The following is a 19,482-nucleotide window of genomic DNA, read 5'->3' on the forward strand; positions in this document are numbered from 1 at the left end:
TACTACTTACGGCTGCCAGTCCCGGTGCTCTGAGCGGCATAGTAAGGGGGAGGGGAGCAGGGGGGTTGGATAAGGGGCAGGGGATCCTGGGGGGTAATCAGGGGGCAGTTGGATAACTGTGGGAGTCCCAGGGGGCCTGTCCGGGGGTGGGGGTATGGACAGGGAGCATTGGATAGGGGGTGGGGTCCCGGGGGGGGGCAGTTACGGGCAGGGGGTCCCGGGAGGGGGCAATCAGGGAACAAGGAGCAGGGGGAGTTGGATGGGTCAGGGATTCTGAGGGGGGCAGTCGGGGGTGGGAAGTGGGCGGATAGGGGGCAGGGGCCAGGCTGTTTGGAAAGGCACAGCCTTCCCTACCCAGGTGTAGTGTATTAAATTGCTCCCCATAGGAACATGCTACTTACTGTGTACTACTTACAGCTGCCAGTCCTGGTGCTCCGTAAGTAGCACATTCCTACGGGGAGCAATTTAATACACTGCACCTGGCGGCTCTCGCAGCCTCGCCGCCCAGAGCGCTGGCAGCATGGTGAGCGGAGGCTGCGCGGGTGGGGCCAGGGTCTAGTCTCTCTGGCCGGAAGTTGAAGGGCCGGGCAGGACGGTCCCGCAGGCCAGATGTGGCCTGTGGGCCGTAGTTTGCCCACCTCTGAACTTGACCATTCCTGACAGGTGTTTGTCTAACCTGTTCTTAAAAACCTCCAGTGATGGAAATTCCACAACCTGCTGACCCTAGGCAATTTGTTCCAGCGCTTAATTACCCTGACAGTTAGGAAGCTTTTCCTAATGTCCAACGTAAACCTCACTTGCTGCAATTTAAGCCCATTGCTTTTAGTCCTATCCTCAGAGGTTAAGGAAAACAAATTTTCACTGGCCTCCTTGTAACAATCTTCTGTGTACTTGCAAACTGTTACCATGTCTCCCCTCAGTCTTCTCTTCTCCAGACTGAACAAACATAATTTTTTCAATCTTTCCTCATAGGTCATGTTTTCAAGACCTTTAATCATTATTGTTGCGCTCCTCTGGACTTCCTCCAATTTGTCCATGAAATGTGACACCCATAACTGAATGCAATACTCCAATTAAAGCCTTATCAGTGTGGAGAGGAGTGAAAGAATTACTTCGCGTACCTGGCTTACTTACAATACTGCTGCTAATACATCCCAGAATGATGTTTCCTTTTTTAACAACAGCGTTACACTGTTGACTCATATTTAATTTGAGATCCCCTATAATCCCCAGATCCCTTTCCCGAAGTACTCCTTCCTAGGCAGTCATTTCCCATTTTGTATACGTGCAATGACTGTTCCTTCCTAAGTGTAGTACTTTGCATTTGTCTTTATGAAATTTCAGCCTATTTACTTCAGACCATTTCTCCAGTTTGTCCAGATCATTTTGAATTTTAATCCTATCCTTGCAAAGCACCTGCAACCCTCTTCCAGCCTGGTATCATCCGCAAACTTTATAAGTGTACTCTCTATGCCAGTGGTCCCCAAACTTTTCAGGGTCGCACCCCCTACTTATCCCTGTCCATGCCCACCCTAGCTGGGGCCATGAACAGGGAAACAGTTTGTGGGGAGGCAAGGACTGGGTAAGGAGGATCCAGGCTGGAGCCACAGCTGGAGGCAGGAGCAGAGCCTCGGCCAGGGGCCAAGGCTGGCAGCCAGGGCCCCAGAGCCAGGAACCGGGGCCACGGCCCGGAGCAGAACTGGGTGGCGCTCCTTCCCTGTTCCTCCCGGGGTGGGGGGTGGTGCATGGCTGGCCTGGGCCTTGGCTGCACCCCCCGAACATCCCTCCACACCCCCCTAGGAGGGCGCATCCCACAATTCGGGGACCTCTGCTCTAAGTCATTATGTAAATCATTGATGAAGATATTGAGCAGAAAATGACCCAGAATCAATCCCTGCGGGACTCCACTTGATATGCCTTTCCAACTGATAATTACTCCTGGGAACAGTTTTCCAATCAGTTATGCACCCATTTTATAGCAGCTCCACCTAGGTTATATTTCCTTAGGCTATGTCTACACTACGGCCTGTCAGCAAAAATGTATGTTGCTCAGGGGTGTGAATATTTCACCCCCGAAGGACATAAGTTACACCAACATAAACGCTTATATGCACAGCCAATCACAGTGGTGTTTTCTGTATGCCCACAGGAGAGTTCACTCCCGTCGGCACTGAGCATCTTCACCTGATGCGCTGCAGGAACTCAGCTGTATTGGTACAGCTGCACCGCTGTACATATAGACATGGCCTTAATTTGTTTATGAGATCATGCAAGACAGTATCAAAAGCCTTACTAAAGTCAAGATATACCACATCTACCACTTCCCCCCTATCTACAAGGCTTGTTAGTCTATCCAAGAACGCTATTAGGTTGGACTGACAAGATTTGCTCTTGACAAATCCATGCTGATTGTTACTTATCACATTATCTTCTAGGTGTTTGCAAATTGATGGCTTGATTATTTGCTCCATTATCTTTCCCGGTATTGATGTTAAGATGACTAGTCTCTAATTCCCCAGGTTGTCCTTATTCCCCTTTTTTATAGATTGGCACTATATTTGCCCTCTTCCAGTCCTCTGTAATCTCTTCCATTTTCCATGACTTTTCGAAGATAATCGCTAATGGCTCATATCTCCTCTGTCAAATCCAAGGATGTATTTCGTCAGGCCCTGCCAACTTGAAAACATCTAACTTGTCTAATTTTTAATTTGTTCTACCCCTATTTTAGCCTCAAATCCTATCTGATTTTCACTGGAATTCACTATGTTAGACGTTCAATCGCTACAAACCTTTCTGGTGAAAACAAACAAAAAAAGCATTTAGCACTTCTGCCATTTCCACATTTTCTGTGTTGTCTTTCTTCCCTCATTGAGTAATGGGCCTGCCCTGTCTTTCGTATCCCCCTTGCTTCTAATGTATTTGTAGAACGTTTTCTTGTTACCTTTTATGTCTCTAGATAGTTAATCTCGTTTTGTGCCTTAGCCTTTCTAATTTTGTCCCTACATACTTGTGTTGCGTTTTCTTTATTTTCATCCTTCGTAATTTTATCTAGTTTCCACTTTTTGTAGGATTCTTTTTTGAGTTTCAGATAATTGAAGATCCCCTGGTTAAGCCAGGGTGGCCTCTTGCCATAATTCCTAACTTTCCTACGCAGAGTGATAGTTTGCTCTTGTGCCCTTAATATCTCTTGGAAAAAATGCCAACTCTCTTGAACTGTTTTTCCCCTTAGGCTTGGCTTCCAATGGGATCTTGCTCAAGTTTGCTCAAGTCTGCCTTCTTGAAATCAATTGTCTTTATTCTGCTGTTTTCCCTCCCACCATTCCTTAGAATCACGAATTCTATCATTTCATGATCACTTTTACCTAAGTTGCCTTCCACTTTCAAATTCTCAATCAGTTCCTCCCTATTTCTCCAAATCAAATCTAGAACAGCCTCTCCTCTAGTTGCTTTCTCCACCTTCTGAAATAAAAAATTGTCTCCAATGCATTCCAAGAACTTGTTGGATAATATGTGCCTTGCTGTATTATTTTTCTCAACAGATGTCTGGGTAGTTGAAGTGTCAATGCTGCTAATGTATGCATGTACATGGGTTGTGCTGAAACCATCAGTGTTCAAGCAATCTAGAACTGCATAAGGGATTCCAGAGCATAGATCTGATATTGAATCTCAAAAACTCCATGCTAACAAGGGCTCCAACAAACGTCCATGTTAGGACACTGCTTTTGTTAAGTAACACTTTGGAGCATTAAGATCAGTGAAAAGACCATCACACATTAAGGAAGCAAATTTCTGAAGAGATAGTATCACAGCTATTAATGCAATATGTCTTGCTGCATCTGAGGATCCATTATGTAGCTTATATGTGACATAATGTCTGGAAGAGGAATAGCCAGAACCACAGGCAGGTGTTTGTAGGAGCTGACAGCAGAGTCAGCTGCAAATGAGGCGTTGTCTGGTTCTCTTTTGGCACTGGCAGAAGATGATGCCTTTGTGGAGATGACTAGGAAAATAGGCTGTGTTTGAAAACTTGCTAGCCAACTAATTTTTTAAACGTGACTTTGCACCTAATGAAGACACAGTTTAACACCTTGACAAATGTGTTCGCTGGTCACGGTTGATCCTAAGGGGAAAACATGATCCGTTTTCCTTGTTTACACGTACCCTCTGACAAGTCATGTTGAATATCACTGGTTGGGTTACTTGCTCAAGGAAGAAACCTCACCACAATCTGGTAACAGTCACCGTAGGTCTAGCAGGACACTTTATATAGGAGTGGATATAAAGCTATACAATCTCCTCTGTGGGACTTGCATGATTGTAGGTAGCGCTGGGGCAGAGTTCTGACACCCAGTATGGGGTCTTACCTGGGTTCCTTTGAAACCAAAGATTCTGAGGCTTTCCAGGCTGGCTTCATGGCAATCTTAACAGACCAATTGGAGAAGGCCAGGGAGACACTGAGGAGTACACTCTAGGACCCAGTGGCACACAGTTACATTTGTGAATATTTATCGTGTGCTGGCCAGTCATAGTCCCTTCTGGGGCATAAAGCACAGCAGGCATGTCAGTAGATGGTGCACCAATGCCAATAACCAGCATGAAAAGGGACACGGAAGTGTCCACAAGGGCTCCAGTAACGCACTATTGCCCAAGGACCCTGTCCAGAGATATATGTTATTCTGGAGAATGCATGGCAAGTGAGCCAAAAGCCCTAGGTATGCTGATGATGCAAATGGCCCTCCCTAAAGTGCTCCGGAGGGAGTAGATGAAAGAGGCAAAAATCCCCAAGGTGTGTTGACAATGCCACTGAATGTCCATAAATTGTTTGAGAAGAGAAGATTAAGGGCACATATAAGCCCCACAAGCATAAACATCAGGAACATCCCCAAACTCTACCAGCTAATCGATTAAAAAATGCTGGGTTTTGGTTGCTATTTGTTCATTTTTTTACGGTACACACCACACAAAAGGATGGATTTAATCAGCCATTGTGGTCCCATATAAGCTCCTTCACCAACCAGAGAATGGAACTGATCACCAGAGGCAACTTAAGTACCTCAGTAGGCAGCATGCCCCTCTGGGTAGCACAGCTTAGACTTTTTACTTTAGGCAGGTCCCACCACTCCTGTGCTCTGGCACACCCTCTGTTGTATTTCTATCTGTTAAGATGGATATCTTTGAAGAATCTCTCATATTCCACTGCAATTTTCCTTTAGCATTCTGCAGTTCTCATCTGCCATATAAATTTCCTAATGACTGCACCACAACTAAGGTGGGGAAGAGTTTGTCTGGGGCTTACCCGGGAAGGACAGCTCTGCTTTATAGTGTGTGTGTAGGGGGAAGGAGGTCAGAAACTGCTGTAAAAAATGTGCTTGGTGGTCAGCTTTGCAGCAATGTCTCACTCCCCCTCCCCGCAGGAACGTGAGGTCCGAAGGGCATAAAGGTATGAAATCTGGGTGGGGCAAGTCTCTTTGTTCCACACAGCGAAAAAGCCAGCAGCCACCCACCCACCCCCCCCCCCTCCCTCCCCTAGTGAAGGCGAATGGCATGCTGGGTTAGGACCTGTTGTGGGCATTATGCTAGTCGCTCCTTTTAAAGGAATTTTTCCCCCATCACCAGAATTGGCTTCGGTGGAGTGAGGTTTTTTCACCTTCCCCACAGCGGGTGTGAGGGAGGACCTTTTCTGGCGAGAAGAAAAGGTGGTAGGCCATATGTCGCAACTTATTTTGTAGGGTTGAGTGGATGTTCAGTGCAGGTACTCCACAGGAACAGCAGCCAGTGACCAGATAAATGGCCTGGTAAAGGACTTAAAAGGAGGTACTGGATAAAGGAACAGAACAGGGAAGGGGGTTAGGGACTCCTCTGATTGGTACGGCAGGGAGCCAACTGCCCCCCCTCCCCCTTTTCATAGCCCACCTTAACCCTCTTACGAGGGTGGTGGATGGTAAGGTCCAAGCCATAGGTCGGCTGGGGGACCTGGATGGAAACAAAGGGGGGCTGGTGGAAGCCCCGGAGAATGGATTTGAAAAAGCATGGATTTTCCTTCACTGTACACTTTATCTGCCAGGTAGTTCCAGACATCTATATAATAAAGTTGCAGCCTGATTAAAATCTATGACAAGTGTCTCCTGTCCTTCTTGCAGTGTACCCAGACAATGAACCTCAACAAGACACAGAAAGGATCACAGGTAAGTAATTCTAACAGAAAAAAAAAGATTAGTATTTTTAATATCTTAGAATTTTAGTCTAATCAAGGTTTTTATGTAACTGCTATAATAATAGTGCCTTGACAGGCTTCCCAGTGAGGAAACATCAGGGGCCCTCACTTTTAGGAACTGGAGCCAGATGCATCTAGAATGAGCTCTGCTGGAATTAATTTTTGTTTACTTCTTACTTGCTGGATTTTTATTAAAAAGTTGTTTGATTTCTTTCTGTCCCATAGGGAAAATAGTTACTTAGGAAAACATGCCAAAAACCAAAAAGACTGAAGTGACAAATTGCAGTAATTCACTCAACCTATGCCAACAAAGGCTTGGTACCATTACTTCATGTACCTCACCATGTGGGACATGTGAATGATCCCACTTTTCACAAGTTGCATGATATGAACAAGGCTAAGAACAATAAAAGGCTGGATATTTCACAAAACACTGTTCCCTTAACAGACCACAATTTTGAGATTTATCTGGGGATAAGAAGATTTTGCTGCTAAAAGCATTGTTGAGGGCTCTGATCTCCTCTAATTAGTTCATATGCAAGAGCACAATTCCCCAACCAGTAATGCTTCATAAAAAAACCCCAAAATATTAACAAACCCTGAAAGGGCTCCTAGGACTGCAATTGGACTAGATATTTTCCTCAGATTACTTTAGCTTGGAATATAGTTTAGTTTGGCAAAGTTAAAGTAGGCTAACTACTGCAGTGAGTGTGGTTTGTTTTTTATTTTAATTTGTGTAAGAAAGCACAAGTAAAGCTGCAACAAAGTACTCTATTCTGTTGGGGATTAATTTTATGACAAATGGAATTTTAAATTTTAAAAAAGTCTGCCATGTGAATATCCCAAAGCAAACTTCCATTAATTAAAGAATACTAGGACAAGCTGAATGGCTCCTGCACATCGCCAGTCAAACTAAGGGCTGAAGCCAGCCTGAGGCCAAGAGGTCCCACAGCTGTCTCTTATTAGGACTGCCAACATTCCCTTAAGAAACTGGTTTATTAGGGTTAATTTCCAGCAGACACCTGAAGTCCTTACAGGGTGAAGATAGAAACCTAGACAGGAGCAGGTATAAGGCCATGCTTGATCACTGGCTTTGCCCCTCAGTGAAGGCCCACAATAGCCTCTGACCTGTAGAAAACTTAGTTCTTTCAATTATATTTGGACGTAGGCTGAAGGATGCATTCGTTGCATGTGAAGGAATAAAACAAGTTGTGGAGTCTCCTTTTCTTCACAACCAGCTGCTACCATGACTGGACCATAACAAATCTAATGACCTGAAGTCCTGGGTTCACTTAATTAGGATTCAGATGGTTTGGCATTTGGCTCCAAAATTCTGAAGTTAGTCTTTTAACACAGCTGTCTGAGGCACTGAGCCTACTGAATAGCACCAAGACTGTTACCACACTGGAAGACCGAATATTAAAAGACAGCAAGCATTTTGCTTAACTTATACAGATCTCAGCACATGAGGCAATTTTTAAGGATTCATGGTCTGTTGTTTCCTATCATACAAACAGACTGTTTCTACAAAAAATATGTTGTGGATGTGTCTGAGCAGGCCTGGGGCAGGACTTCACGCTACTGGTACCTGTCAGGGAAGGATATATTCAAGAAAAATGCCTGTTTTTGCCACTTAAATGTATTCAAAAAGTTATTGTCATCAAAAGGCAGACGAGTATGGGTAGCTGAAACAACTGAATGAGAGTCTAGCGTATTTCTAGAACTGTGATTTTGTGATGTCAGAACACTTGCTATAGCGAAAGTTACAATGTTAACTGTTTTCAACTATAAAATCTGTTTCCTTTATAATCCTCTGCTTTCACATACAATTCTCTGATTCATTCACCTTTCAGTCTGAATGGTTCTTGCTCAGTCTCTAATCAAAGAGGGTTTTATTTTTTTTTTTCACCCTTTCTAAAAGAGCAAAAAGGTTTTTTTGTAAATTTATGGGATTGTGTTTTTGAGGTTTGTTCTTTTACAATCCCTAACTACTAAATACTAGTAGTTTTGCAAGGTTTGAAAAAGTTCTTTCAGTTAATAAACCTGAATAGTGTTTACTGAATATATACTGAAAATGTTTTATATTTACAGCTGTGGATTCAAATGAGTCATGCCTGCAAGTTCAGCTATGTGAGTGAGCATTTGGTTGTTAATTTTATAAAATAGTGCTATTACACATTTGTCGGTGCATAGAAACAAAGAAAAAATAGCTGGTAGTCTAATATTAATAGACCCAACCCTGTATACAAGCCTTCTGAAAAATATACCACATAACCTCCTGCTCAGGAGAAAAGGTGGCCTTCGGAGCATACCCTGAAAGCCAATAACTTGGATTATGTCAGACCCACATGGGGAAACAAATTACAAAATGTAGGCTCCTCCTGTGCAAGAGATTATCAAATACTGCCTATCTTATTTTCAGGTTTTGTGGTGAAGGGCATCACCACAGTCTCTAAATACCACTGTAAACCAGAGCACACAAGTGATCTTGGCGGTCATGAAAGCAATTAAGGTGTTTTCTCAGGCAGTTAGGACTCACGCTATTCAAGGTCTTATTTATCAATATTCATATTTTGAATTGTACCTAGAAGCAAACAGGGAGACAATGCAGACATTTGAGAAGAGTTGTAACATGCTGCCTGCATCTAATCTACTAAACAGACTTGCTGCCATGTTCTGAACCAGATGTGGCATCTGTGTGTTCTTCAACTGTAACTTTAAGAACACATTCTAATCAAGTCACAAATGCATACATAACTGTGATCAGATCAACATCAGATAGACTATAAGCCGTCACAATTATCATCTGAAACCTGCATAGGAGATGATGCTGTGGCAAACCCAGTTTGCAAGAGCAGCTGGCAATCTGGACATATTCCTAAATTATGAGTCTCCTTGACAAAGGACGAAGAAACCTCCTCATATCATAAGGGCAAACATTCTCCTGGGTAAATGCTTTTCTTCTCTACTAAGAATATCCTCTACCTTATCTGTATTGCTTCCGGGAAACTTACAAGGTCCACTGTCAAAGACCAATAGCTATAGTCTTCCCTACCCCGCCTCTAGCATCTCTTTAGGTGCCAAGGGCAAAATCTAATCCATAAATTCCACATGCTAAACAACGCTGGATTCTCTTCCTTTAACTTAAAGAAAATCAAATAAAATTAAATACAAAAAATCTGTTTACAATAGTTTGACTTCCTAGTTGAAATAACAAATTTTCAGAAATGCAAAAGACTAAGGTTCAAAATTCACATTAATGCTTCATGCTGCACATATGTACTATCATCACTATTTTGTGTTAAGTGTGTACATCCTGTTTACCCCATGCAACAAACAATATGCAACAGTGTTTTTACATTTCCTGACATTTTGTGGAACATCTTACATTGCATTTACATAGTAGTTTGCATTTAACAGAATTATATTAGCACTTTCTTGACATGAGTTTGCACAGGGAGTAACCTAGCAATAATGATTAGTCAGAGTGTCCTTGGACTGCCAGATCATTTTCCCGTATAGTCTCTTTGGTTTTTGGTTTATTGGTATTTGTTTTTCTTAAAAGCTTTATAAGGATTTTCTTGTTCAAATGAGAAAGCACTGCCAAATCTACTCAGGATGTACCAAGGATGAGGTAGCTCAAGGGATGGAGGAAAGGCAGACATAGTAGGATTAATGTAGTTTGATGGAAGGAGCTACATTGTTTATTTATCCATTGAAATTTGACTTCCATTTCAAGATAGTATTTTGCTTTAGACATCCTGTATTACCTGACCACGTTGAAAAAGCTATTTTTTTGAGAAATTATTATTGAATGAGAACCTCCCACACTTTTAGCCAGAAATACTTTTCCTAATGGCAGCTCATTACACAACTTAATGTTTATGAACAGTTTTCCTATGCTAAAATGAGTTATTTTTGGCTCAGTAACAATACTCTAAAAGAGGCGTTTACATTTGTGTACTGTTGGGTTTGATGACTGTATACAGTGATAGATTCTGAAATGATCCTCTCTTCAAGGTAATTCTTTAAGATATGGTACAGATAAGGTGAAAATTCTATTCCTACTTCCTAAGGATATAAAAAATGACACTTGGTGAATGTACAAAAGAAGCCAAGATAACAGTAATGCTCCCTACAAGCATTAGTAAAAAAATTAAGATTCTTTTTCTTTAAGAAAAGATATTGTCAAGGTTGACAGATCAGACTGCATCACAAATGCTCCTGTGCTGTGTCTAGGTTGCATAACATACTTTGACTTTAACTCCAGCCCTCATTTTAAGGAATTTAGACTCTTTGGCCCCAATCCTGCGAACACTTAAAAATGCACATAAACTTTACTGAGGTGATTGATTTCAATGGGACTACTCACATGCAAAAAGCTAAGCATGTGTTTAAGTGTTTGTAAGATCAATATAATACAGACTATAACATATTTACAATACAAGCCTGACATTTGTTGAAGAGAAGAGAAATGGTCTTATTTTTTCCCCACATTAATGGTGTCCCTTTTAATTCAGGAATACACAATATTATGCTTATTAGGCTTCTTTTTTAGTGTTAAGATTAAGATATTGTAGCTAGTACAAAGAATCAGAATCTTAGGACTGGAAGGGACCTGACGAGGTCATCTAGTCCAGTCCCCTGCACTCATGGCAGTACTAAGTATTATCTAGACCATCCATGACAGGTGTTTGTCCAACCTGCTCTTAAAAATCTCCATGATAGAGATTTCACAACCAACCTGAGAAATTTATTCCAGGGCTTAACCACGCTGATAGTTAGGAAGTTTTTCCTAATGTCCAACCTAAACTGCCCTTGCTGTAATTTAAGCCCATTTTTCCAGTTTGTCCAGATCATTTAGAATTTTAAATACTATCCTCCAAAGCACTTGCAACCCCTCCCAGTTTGGTATCATCTGCAAACTTTGTACAGGTACTCTCTGTGCCATTATCTAAATCATTGATGAAGATATTGAACAGAACCAAACCCAGAACACACATATAAAAGAAACTAAATCACTTATAAAAAAAATACACTGGGCCAAATACAGTTGTGGTGTAAGCAGGAGGCGTTCCAGTGCAGCCAGTGGAGACGCACCCACTTGTGCCAGGGCTGATTTTCACCCATTGTGACACATCTCTGCAAAGACAAAAGTTAATATTCTATCTGCATTTATAATCAGTTTAATAAATCACAGGCAAACTACCCGTAAATCCAAAGTATTAAAACATAAAGCTTAGCCAAATTTTAGTATTATGATGTTTTCTCATTAGACAACTTTAGATATAAACACACTTCATTATTTATTTCCTAAAACATATGTACAGTTCACTTTAGTTTGTTTTCATTTACTAAATGGTAACAATTGTGTGACGTTGCACTCCATATTTTTATGGAAATATGCTTATGAATGTGAATATGATGTAACTAAATATGCTTTATGCAAAAGGTCTCTTGTAAGGTATCATAACAAAGGTTATAACCGACTGAATGTATTCCTCCTATTTGTATGCATGTATCATTCTTGTATCTGAAGCTAGAAATATGAAGTATAACGCGGAGGTCCTACTGTAATTATGCAAAGTGCGGGCCATTCATGGTGGTTTAGAATCTTGATGGCTCCCATTGACTAGGACAACTGGTTGTAAATGGTTTATTTACCTGCATTCCTGTGGGCTAACTCAGGAAGAATGGAGAATAGGGGGGTTAGTGACATGTGACTGTGTCACGTGATACTGGAATCCATCTTAATCCTTGTACTTTTCCATTGATGAGGCGGGCGTGGGGACAAGCACAGACAAGATTCCTACCTGTGCCAAAGCTATAAAAGGGGGTGGAGCAGTGTGGCCAGTCATGAGAAAACCCCTGCTTACGACGACGTGAGATGTCTGCTGGAACTAACAAGGATTGTACTGGGGAAAGGATTAGGCCCAGACTAGGAAGGAGTCCAGTCTGTGAAAGAAGCTCATTGGAACATCTCTGAGGGTGAGATATTACCTGTAATCAGTTTCTTAACGTATTAGGCTTAGACTTGCATATTTTTGCTTTATTTTGCTTGGTGACTTACTTTGTTCTGTCATTACCTGAAACCACTTAAATCCTACTTTTTACACTTCATAAAATCACTTTTGTTTATTAGTAAACCCAGAGTAAGTGATTACTACCTGGGGGAGCAAACAGCTGTGCATCTCTCTCTATCAATGATAGAGAGGGCGAACAATTTATGAATTTACCCTGTATAAGCTTTATACAGAGCAAAACAGATTTATTTTATCTATAGTCTGGCATTTCCTAATTTTTTCTGAATGTTTGACTCGACAGCCTAAATAACCTATTTTAACGAGATTTCTGTATGCAATTTCCTCATTTGTAAAAGAAAAATAAATACAAATTCTATTATGTGCAACAGTAACAACCTCACATCATCAGTAGGGTTTGATTCCTGAACCTGCAGCACAATTAAGCTAGAGACTAACTACATCAGCTGGCAGCATAAGAAAGCTCCAGTTGCCCACTTCCCACCCAGCATGATAATAGCTATGTGCTGGAAGCTAGGGCAACTTGACCCTATTCCCTCACCCAGAAGGTGGGGTAAGCTCTTTCCCCATGTAGTGCCCCCAGAGAGGGATGGGCCGCTGTGGCCATGTGCTGGGTTGGGTCAGGAGTAGGGGCTAACAGAATGAGTCTCCCCACAATTCTAGGTGAGGCTGTCTGCTCCCATGGTGTGCAGCTACACCTTTTGTAGTAGCGGCGGGTCCCACCTTAGAGTAGAATGTTCATGTGCAATTCTAGTTTTGGCTTGCTCTATTGTAGCACTTCTGCATAAAGAACACTTTCAAGTCTCAAGAACATATCACAGCATATAACTGAATAATTAAGTTACATCTTACAGGAAACTAAATAAGTCTGTTTTCAGAATCAACACCAAATAAAATCAAATCTCTCTCTACTCATTTTCTATAGTACAGTATCAGATGTTAACAATGCAACTAATGCCAGCTAGGGAGTTTCAACACAATCATTCAGACTAGTGGCTTGAAACAAAAACACAAACAGGAGCCGTAAAAATCAGCAATTGCTAGCTGATTTCTAAAGTCTTTTACTCAGGTTGCTATTTGAGCCAAAAATTACTGAAAAGCCTTTTAAATAGCAGTTTCCCACCTCCTTTAATGCTGATGACCTTTTTACAGTTTTTCTTTCCCACTATCAGCTTGTGATAGCATGTGATTAGCTTGGTGACAGTAGTTGCCATACTAGTTGTCACACTACACACCGAATCCAGAAGCAACTGGCTTAGGCAACCTACTCTATGGATGCAGAATTAGAGAAAACTGGAGCCCAGATTAGGGTTTACTTAAAATTTGGCACAGGATGCCATGAAGTAAAATACAGTAACTTATTTGCATATCTCAAAAGATACATGCATATGTATACTATTAAAATTGAACATAAATTGATACTTCAAGAATTGGAACATCTCAGTGTTAGCACAATATTTAATCCAATACTAGAAAAGTAAACTAACACGTTTTTTCCCCACAATTTTAAACTGTAGATTTGACAATTACAATTCAATGTCACATTTTTATTTGAGAACATTATGTCCACAACTCTTCTCTGTGCACTACCCAATGGAAAATTCTGCATAATGGAAAATTCTGAAGCAATTTTTATTATTTTATAATACACAGATCTGATTTATGTGGCTTCAAAAATGATGTAAGTCATTACATAGGGCAAACATTCTTTTAAAAGGAGAAACACATTAAATTAAAAACTGATGTTGTAATAACTTAATTCACAAGTGATCTTGCGAAGTGGTGAATGCCTCTGCAAGCAATACTTATGGGAATTGAGGGTGCTAAGCACTCAAAGAAACATTACAAATCTTGCAGGATCAGGTTCAAATATGCAAGAATTAAGGGACTGACTCATCTGTAACTATACCAATATGATATAAAGAGTTACATGTGATAAGTAGCAAAGAGTCCTGTGGCATCTTATAGACTAACAGATGTATTGGAGCATAAGCTTTCATGGGTGAATACCCACTTCGTCAGATATATGTAGTGGAAGTTTCCAGAGGCAGGTATAAACAATGATAGGGCCTTTCAAGTGGACTACTTTTCAGCCCTATGGTGGGGCATACTGAACATGTTACAATAGTTATGCGAAAAGATATTCACAGCCGGATCTTTATTTTAGGAGACACGAAAATCGTGGAAAGATTTCACAACGTGAATAATTTGGCATTATGAATGCATAACACAACTCTAACCCTTTCCAGGCTAGATATTTGTATTCATAAAGCTAGACTTTAATAGCTTTCTAATGTCAAGCTTTTTTCTGTCATTGCTATAATTAATATTCTATTGAATTTTCATTACAAACACATGCACCTTCTACAGAACTTGGTTTATTGATTTTTAAAAAACACATAGGTGGATGAGGGTTACAAAAATAAGGTCACATAGTAATTTAGGGCATGATACAATGAACTCAATGAAAAGATTAGCTCTCCTGTTCTAAAATACATTCCTAGTATGTACAAAATTCTTTCCCTTTCCCCTCCCCCACAACTCAACATACTAAAACTTAAGGCAAAAGCATCCCCTGTCCTCCCACACTATTCAACCGTCTATTCTCCCTCACCATCGAATTACCCACTCCTCACTCCACATGGTAAACCCAGTAAATCAACCTGGGAACACACCGCACCCACAAGCAACCCCTTCCTCAGCTCATGTCCCCTTGACTTCCACCTCACTCCTGCGAGCATAGTTCCAGTTAATAAATTACAAACTAAGGAATTAATTTCTGGAAAGGAGAACCATTGAGATACTACATGACTACAAGATTACTACAGTAGTTCTTTGTAATGGATTTGCACCCATAAGAGTCAAATCAGCTGCATTATGTTGAATGAAACATGTATTTTACTTTAAAATGTTGTGAGACTGAAAGAGAGAGATGAAGGGACAAGCCTGCCTCCTACAGCATAATACAGCCATACAAATAACTAATGTTCAAAACAACATTAAAAAGCTAAACTGAATCCTAAAAAGGAATGGAACTGAGTTAAAGCTGAAATCTAACCTAGCAGAACAGAGGAAATCATTGTAGAATGTGTGTCACAAACTCACCTACAGTTTAGCGAGCTAAAACCTCCCAGTACAATGGGGTGGATTGACAACATTTTAGTACTTAGTCTTACTTTATTTTGACTAAAAATATTCAAAAAAAAACTTTAATTAAATCTTTCAGAGGTTTAATTTCTGTTTCCCTATCTACTCTTTAGAGTGAAAGGAGAAAATGCCCTATGCAACTGACCCGAATAGGATGGTTAATGACTACCAAAGCCCACGCACAGCTTATATGCTAATATTAATATAAAGGTTGTTACATGTGACTATTACACACAGTATACTTAATTTTGATCTTCTCTACTTTGGTATAAATCAGACGTAACTCCACTTAAGTCAATAGTGATTCACTTAAACGTAAACACAAGTGTGATCAGACTTCAGCCTTATGGACCTATATTATGATATACATAATAAAAATCTGTGTGTATAGAATTACTACTATCATGTTTACAGTTTTTAAACTTCAATGTCTCCATCTTCTAATTTAAATTATTGGTTATCTGGGAGGGGGCTGGTGGGTTGTGTGTCTTTAAACTGAATCAAAATGGACTCTGTCCTCAATACAGGCCAATGTAATGATCTACAGCATCTCATTATGCAACAAAGCTGATGTTATTTTCATAATTAGTTTAAATAATGGCACCAGAACATTTGAGTTTTCCTACAATGAAAACAGATTTCTTTAAATTGTTTTTTTCCAATATTCATACCAAAGATCATGTGCATCAAATTTCTGTTTAAGGTCAATTACATTTTTTCCCACAGTTAAGTTATAATTCCTTGGAAGCAGGTGGTGAGAAGTGTCATTTTAAAGTTGTGTAACTTCAACATTTATCAAGTGAGGAAATGTGCAAGATTATTCCATCGAATTCAGTCATGAGTCTCTTCTATAAAGGGTGATGATCATGCAAATTGTGTAATGATTTTGCACTGTGGACAAATGTCCACTTAGAATCAAACTATTTTAAAGACGTGTGAAACTAGATTTTGAACCCTGGAGGCCAGAAACAAAACGAAAAGCTAGCTCACCAATCAACTGTACCACGGAGATGTTTCATCAGGGAAACAATGACAACCCTAAATTATGGATGTGATAAGTTTGACTCTAAGAATAATGACCTTGTACATTCATTCAGAAAGCCCTATCTTCTTTATAAAAGACTCCAGGACATGTTGCTTCCTGCAATCATGTATCAGAGGGGTAACCGTGTTAGTCTGTATTCACAAAAATAACGAGGTGTCCGGTGGCACCTTAAAGACTAACAGATTTAATTGGGCATAAGCTTTCGTGGGTAAAAAACCCACTTCTTCAGATGCGTGGAGTGAAAATTACAGATACGGGCATAAATATATATATTGGCACATGAAGAGAAGGGAGTTACCTTACAAGTGGAGAACCAATGTTGAAGGCCAATTCAGTCAGGGTGGATGTGGTCCACTCCCAATAATTGATGAGGTGGTGTCAACACCGAGAGAGGGGACATTGCTTTTGTAGCGAGCCAGCCACTCCCAGTCCCTATTCAAGCCCAACTTGATGGTGTTAAGTTTGCAAATGAATTCTAGTTCTGCAGTTTCTCTTTGACGTCCGTATCTGAAGTTTTTTTGTTGAAGAATGGCTACTTTTAAATCTGTTATTGAGTGTCCAGGGAGACTGAAGTCCACCCTATACCGGAAACCTACTGACCGTTGTACTTACCTACATGCCTCCAGCTTCCATCCAGGACACATCACAAAATCCATTGTCTACAGCCAAGCCCTAAGATATAACCGCATTTGCTCCAATCCCTCAGACAGAGACAAATACCTACAAGATCTCTATCAAGCATTCTTAAAACTACAATACCCACATGGGGAAGTGAGCAAACTGACTGACAGAGTGAGATGGGTACCCAGAAATCACCTACTACAGGACAGGTCCAACAAGGAAAATAACAGAACACCACTGGCCATCACGTACAGCCCCCAGCTAAAACCTATTCAGTGCATCATCAACGATCTACAACTTATCCTGGAAAATGACCCCCCACTCTCACAGGCCTTGGGAGGCCGGCCAATCCTCGCCTACAGACAGCCCCCCAACCTGAAGCAAATACTCACCAGCAACTACACACCACACCACAGAAACACTAACCCAGGAACCAATCCCTGTAACAAACCCCATTGCCTTCTCTATCCCCATATCTACTCTAGCGACACCATCATAGGACCCAACCACACCATCAGGGGTTCATTCGCCTGCACATCTACTAATGTGATATAGATATACTAATGTGATATAGATGCCCCTTTGCCATGTACATCAGCCAGATGGACAGTCTCTACGTAAAAGGATAAATGGACACAAATCAAACATCAGGAATGGTAACATACAAAAGCCAGTAGGAGAACACTTCAATCTCCCTGGACACTCAATAACAAATTTAAAAGTAGCCATTCTGCAACAAAAAGTCTTCAAAAACAGACTTCAAAAGAGAAACTGCAGAGCTACAATTCATTTGCAAACTTAACACTATCAAGTTGGGCTTGAATAGGGACTGGGAGTGGCTGGCTCACTACAAAAGCAATTTTCCCTCTCTTGGTGTTGACACCTCCTCATCAATTATTGGGACTAGACCACATCCACCCTGACTGAATTGGCCTTCAACACTGGTTCTCCACTTGTAAGGTAAATCCCTTCTCTTCATGTGCCAATATATATTTATGCCTGTTTCTGTAATTTTCACTCTATGCATCTGAAGAAGTGGGTTTTTCACCCACGAAAGCTTATGCCCAAATAAATCTGTTAGTCTTTAAGGTGCCACTGGACTCCTCGTTGTTTTTATTGCAGTCATATCTGTTTATATTGTTAGAAAAGGAGGAAAATGAAAACTTACCCGTTTTTACTAAACACCCTTATCCATGCTTGAATGTTTGGTCCCAGCATACACAAGCAGTGTAAAGTAGTAAATGTAGATAGGAGTACTGCAAACAGAAATGTCTCAAGCACTGACCTATAAAGGAGGGACAAACTTTTTTAGTTAATTTTATGTTAAGAGCAATGAGTCTAAAGTTTTTTTAAAAATGCCAGCTCCATTAGAAAATGTGTACACCTTCTTAAAGCTAATCTAGCAAGATAAGTTTCTTCTGTTCAGCCTTTAGGAATAAAGGGAAAGGAATACAATATCCCCAGATAGCCCCATATCTGCTAAACAAACTAAAAAATGTAGTAATTCATCTGAAATATTTGGGTCCTGTACAACTTTAACAGACACATTGGTAATTTGTATGGATAGTCACTTTAGTTCAAAAGTATCCACTGATTTTTTACTTTCCCAAATCTTTCATCTTTCTTGTTTGACTGTGGAAGCAGATAATGAGCTTTACCTGCATGATGATGTAATTACTCAGCATCTCAATACCACTTTCAAATAGCAGCCATGATAGATGCAAAGCAAGTTTCCCCCTATAACTTACATCCCAAATGCTAATACGATAGGAAGAGAGAGAAGGACGTGGGACATTTATACAACTATAGTAGAACCTCAGTTACGAACACCAGAGTTACGAACTGACAAGTCACCCCTCTAAAAAAGCAAAATGCAGAACTGTATTTAACGTAAATTACTAAAAAAATTAAGGGAACGCTTAAAAAAAAAGTTGACACGGTAAAGAAACTGTTTCTGTGCTTGTTTCATTTAAATTAAGATGGTTAAAAGCAGCCTTTTTCTTCTGCATAGTAAAGCTTCAAAGCTGTATTAAGTCAATGTTCGGTTGTAAACTTTTGAAAGAACCACCATAACATTTTGTTCAGGGTTATGAACAACCTCCATTCCCGAGGTGTTTGTAACTTTGAGGTTCTAGTGTACTGCAACTTTCCCATGCTGTTTTTTTTCTTGATCACTGTTCCATGTAGATTATAAAACAGAATGAACATATACTAAAAGGCAAGCGGTCAGTTGTCTATTTTTAATTCCTACTAGTGCCTGCCTCAAAATATATACAGACAATGGGTGAGGTCCTGCTTCTACTGAAATCGATGGGATTGCCATTGACTTCATTTGGGCCAGGACTTAATCCAAAGCCTTTTAACCAATATTTGTAAGGAGCTTTAAAGCTTTTAGGTGAAGATAGGGTTTTCAG

The 19,482-nt window shown here is 40.5% G+C and overlaps 1 protein-coding gene across 2 annotated transcripts in view; it reads right to left on the reverse strand.

Moving 5' to 3' along the window:
* PIGF (phosphatidylinositol glycan anchor biosynthesis class F) overlaps window positions 1-19,482 on the reverse strand; it is a 47,447-nt gene that overhangs the window by 23,997 nt on the left and 3,968 nt on the right. For both annotated transcript variants that reach the window (XM_074949382.1, XM_074949381.1), the window contains exon 4: window positions 18,237-18,353. In XM_074949382.1, the coding sequence (XP_074805483.1) occupies window positions 18,237-18,353 (117 nt within the window). The remainder of the gene's footprint in view (window positions 1-18,236; window positions 18,354-19,482) is intronic.

The sequence above is a fragment of the Natator depressus genome, chromosome 3 (assembly GCF_965152275.1).
Source record: "Natator depressus isolate rNatDep1 chromosome 3, rNatDep2.hap1, whole genome shotgun sequence".
Lineage (NCBI taxonomy): Eukaryota > Metazoa > Chordata > Testudines > Cheloniidae > Natator > Natator depressus.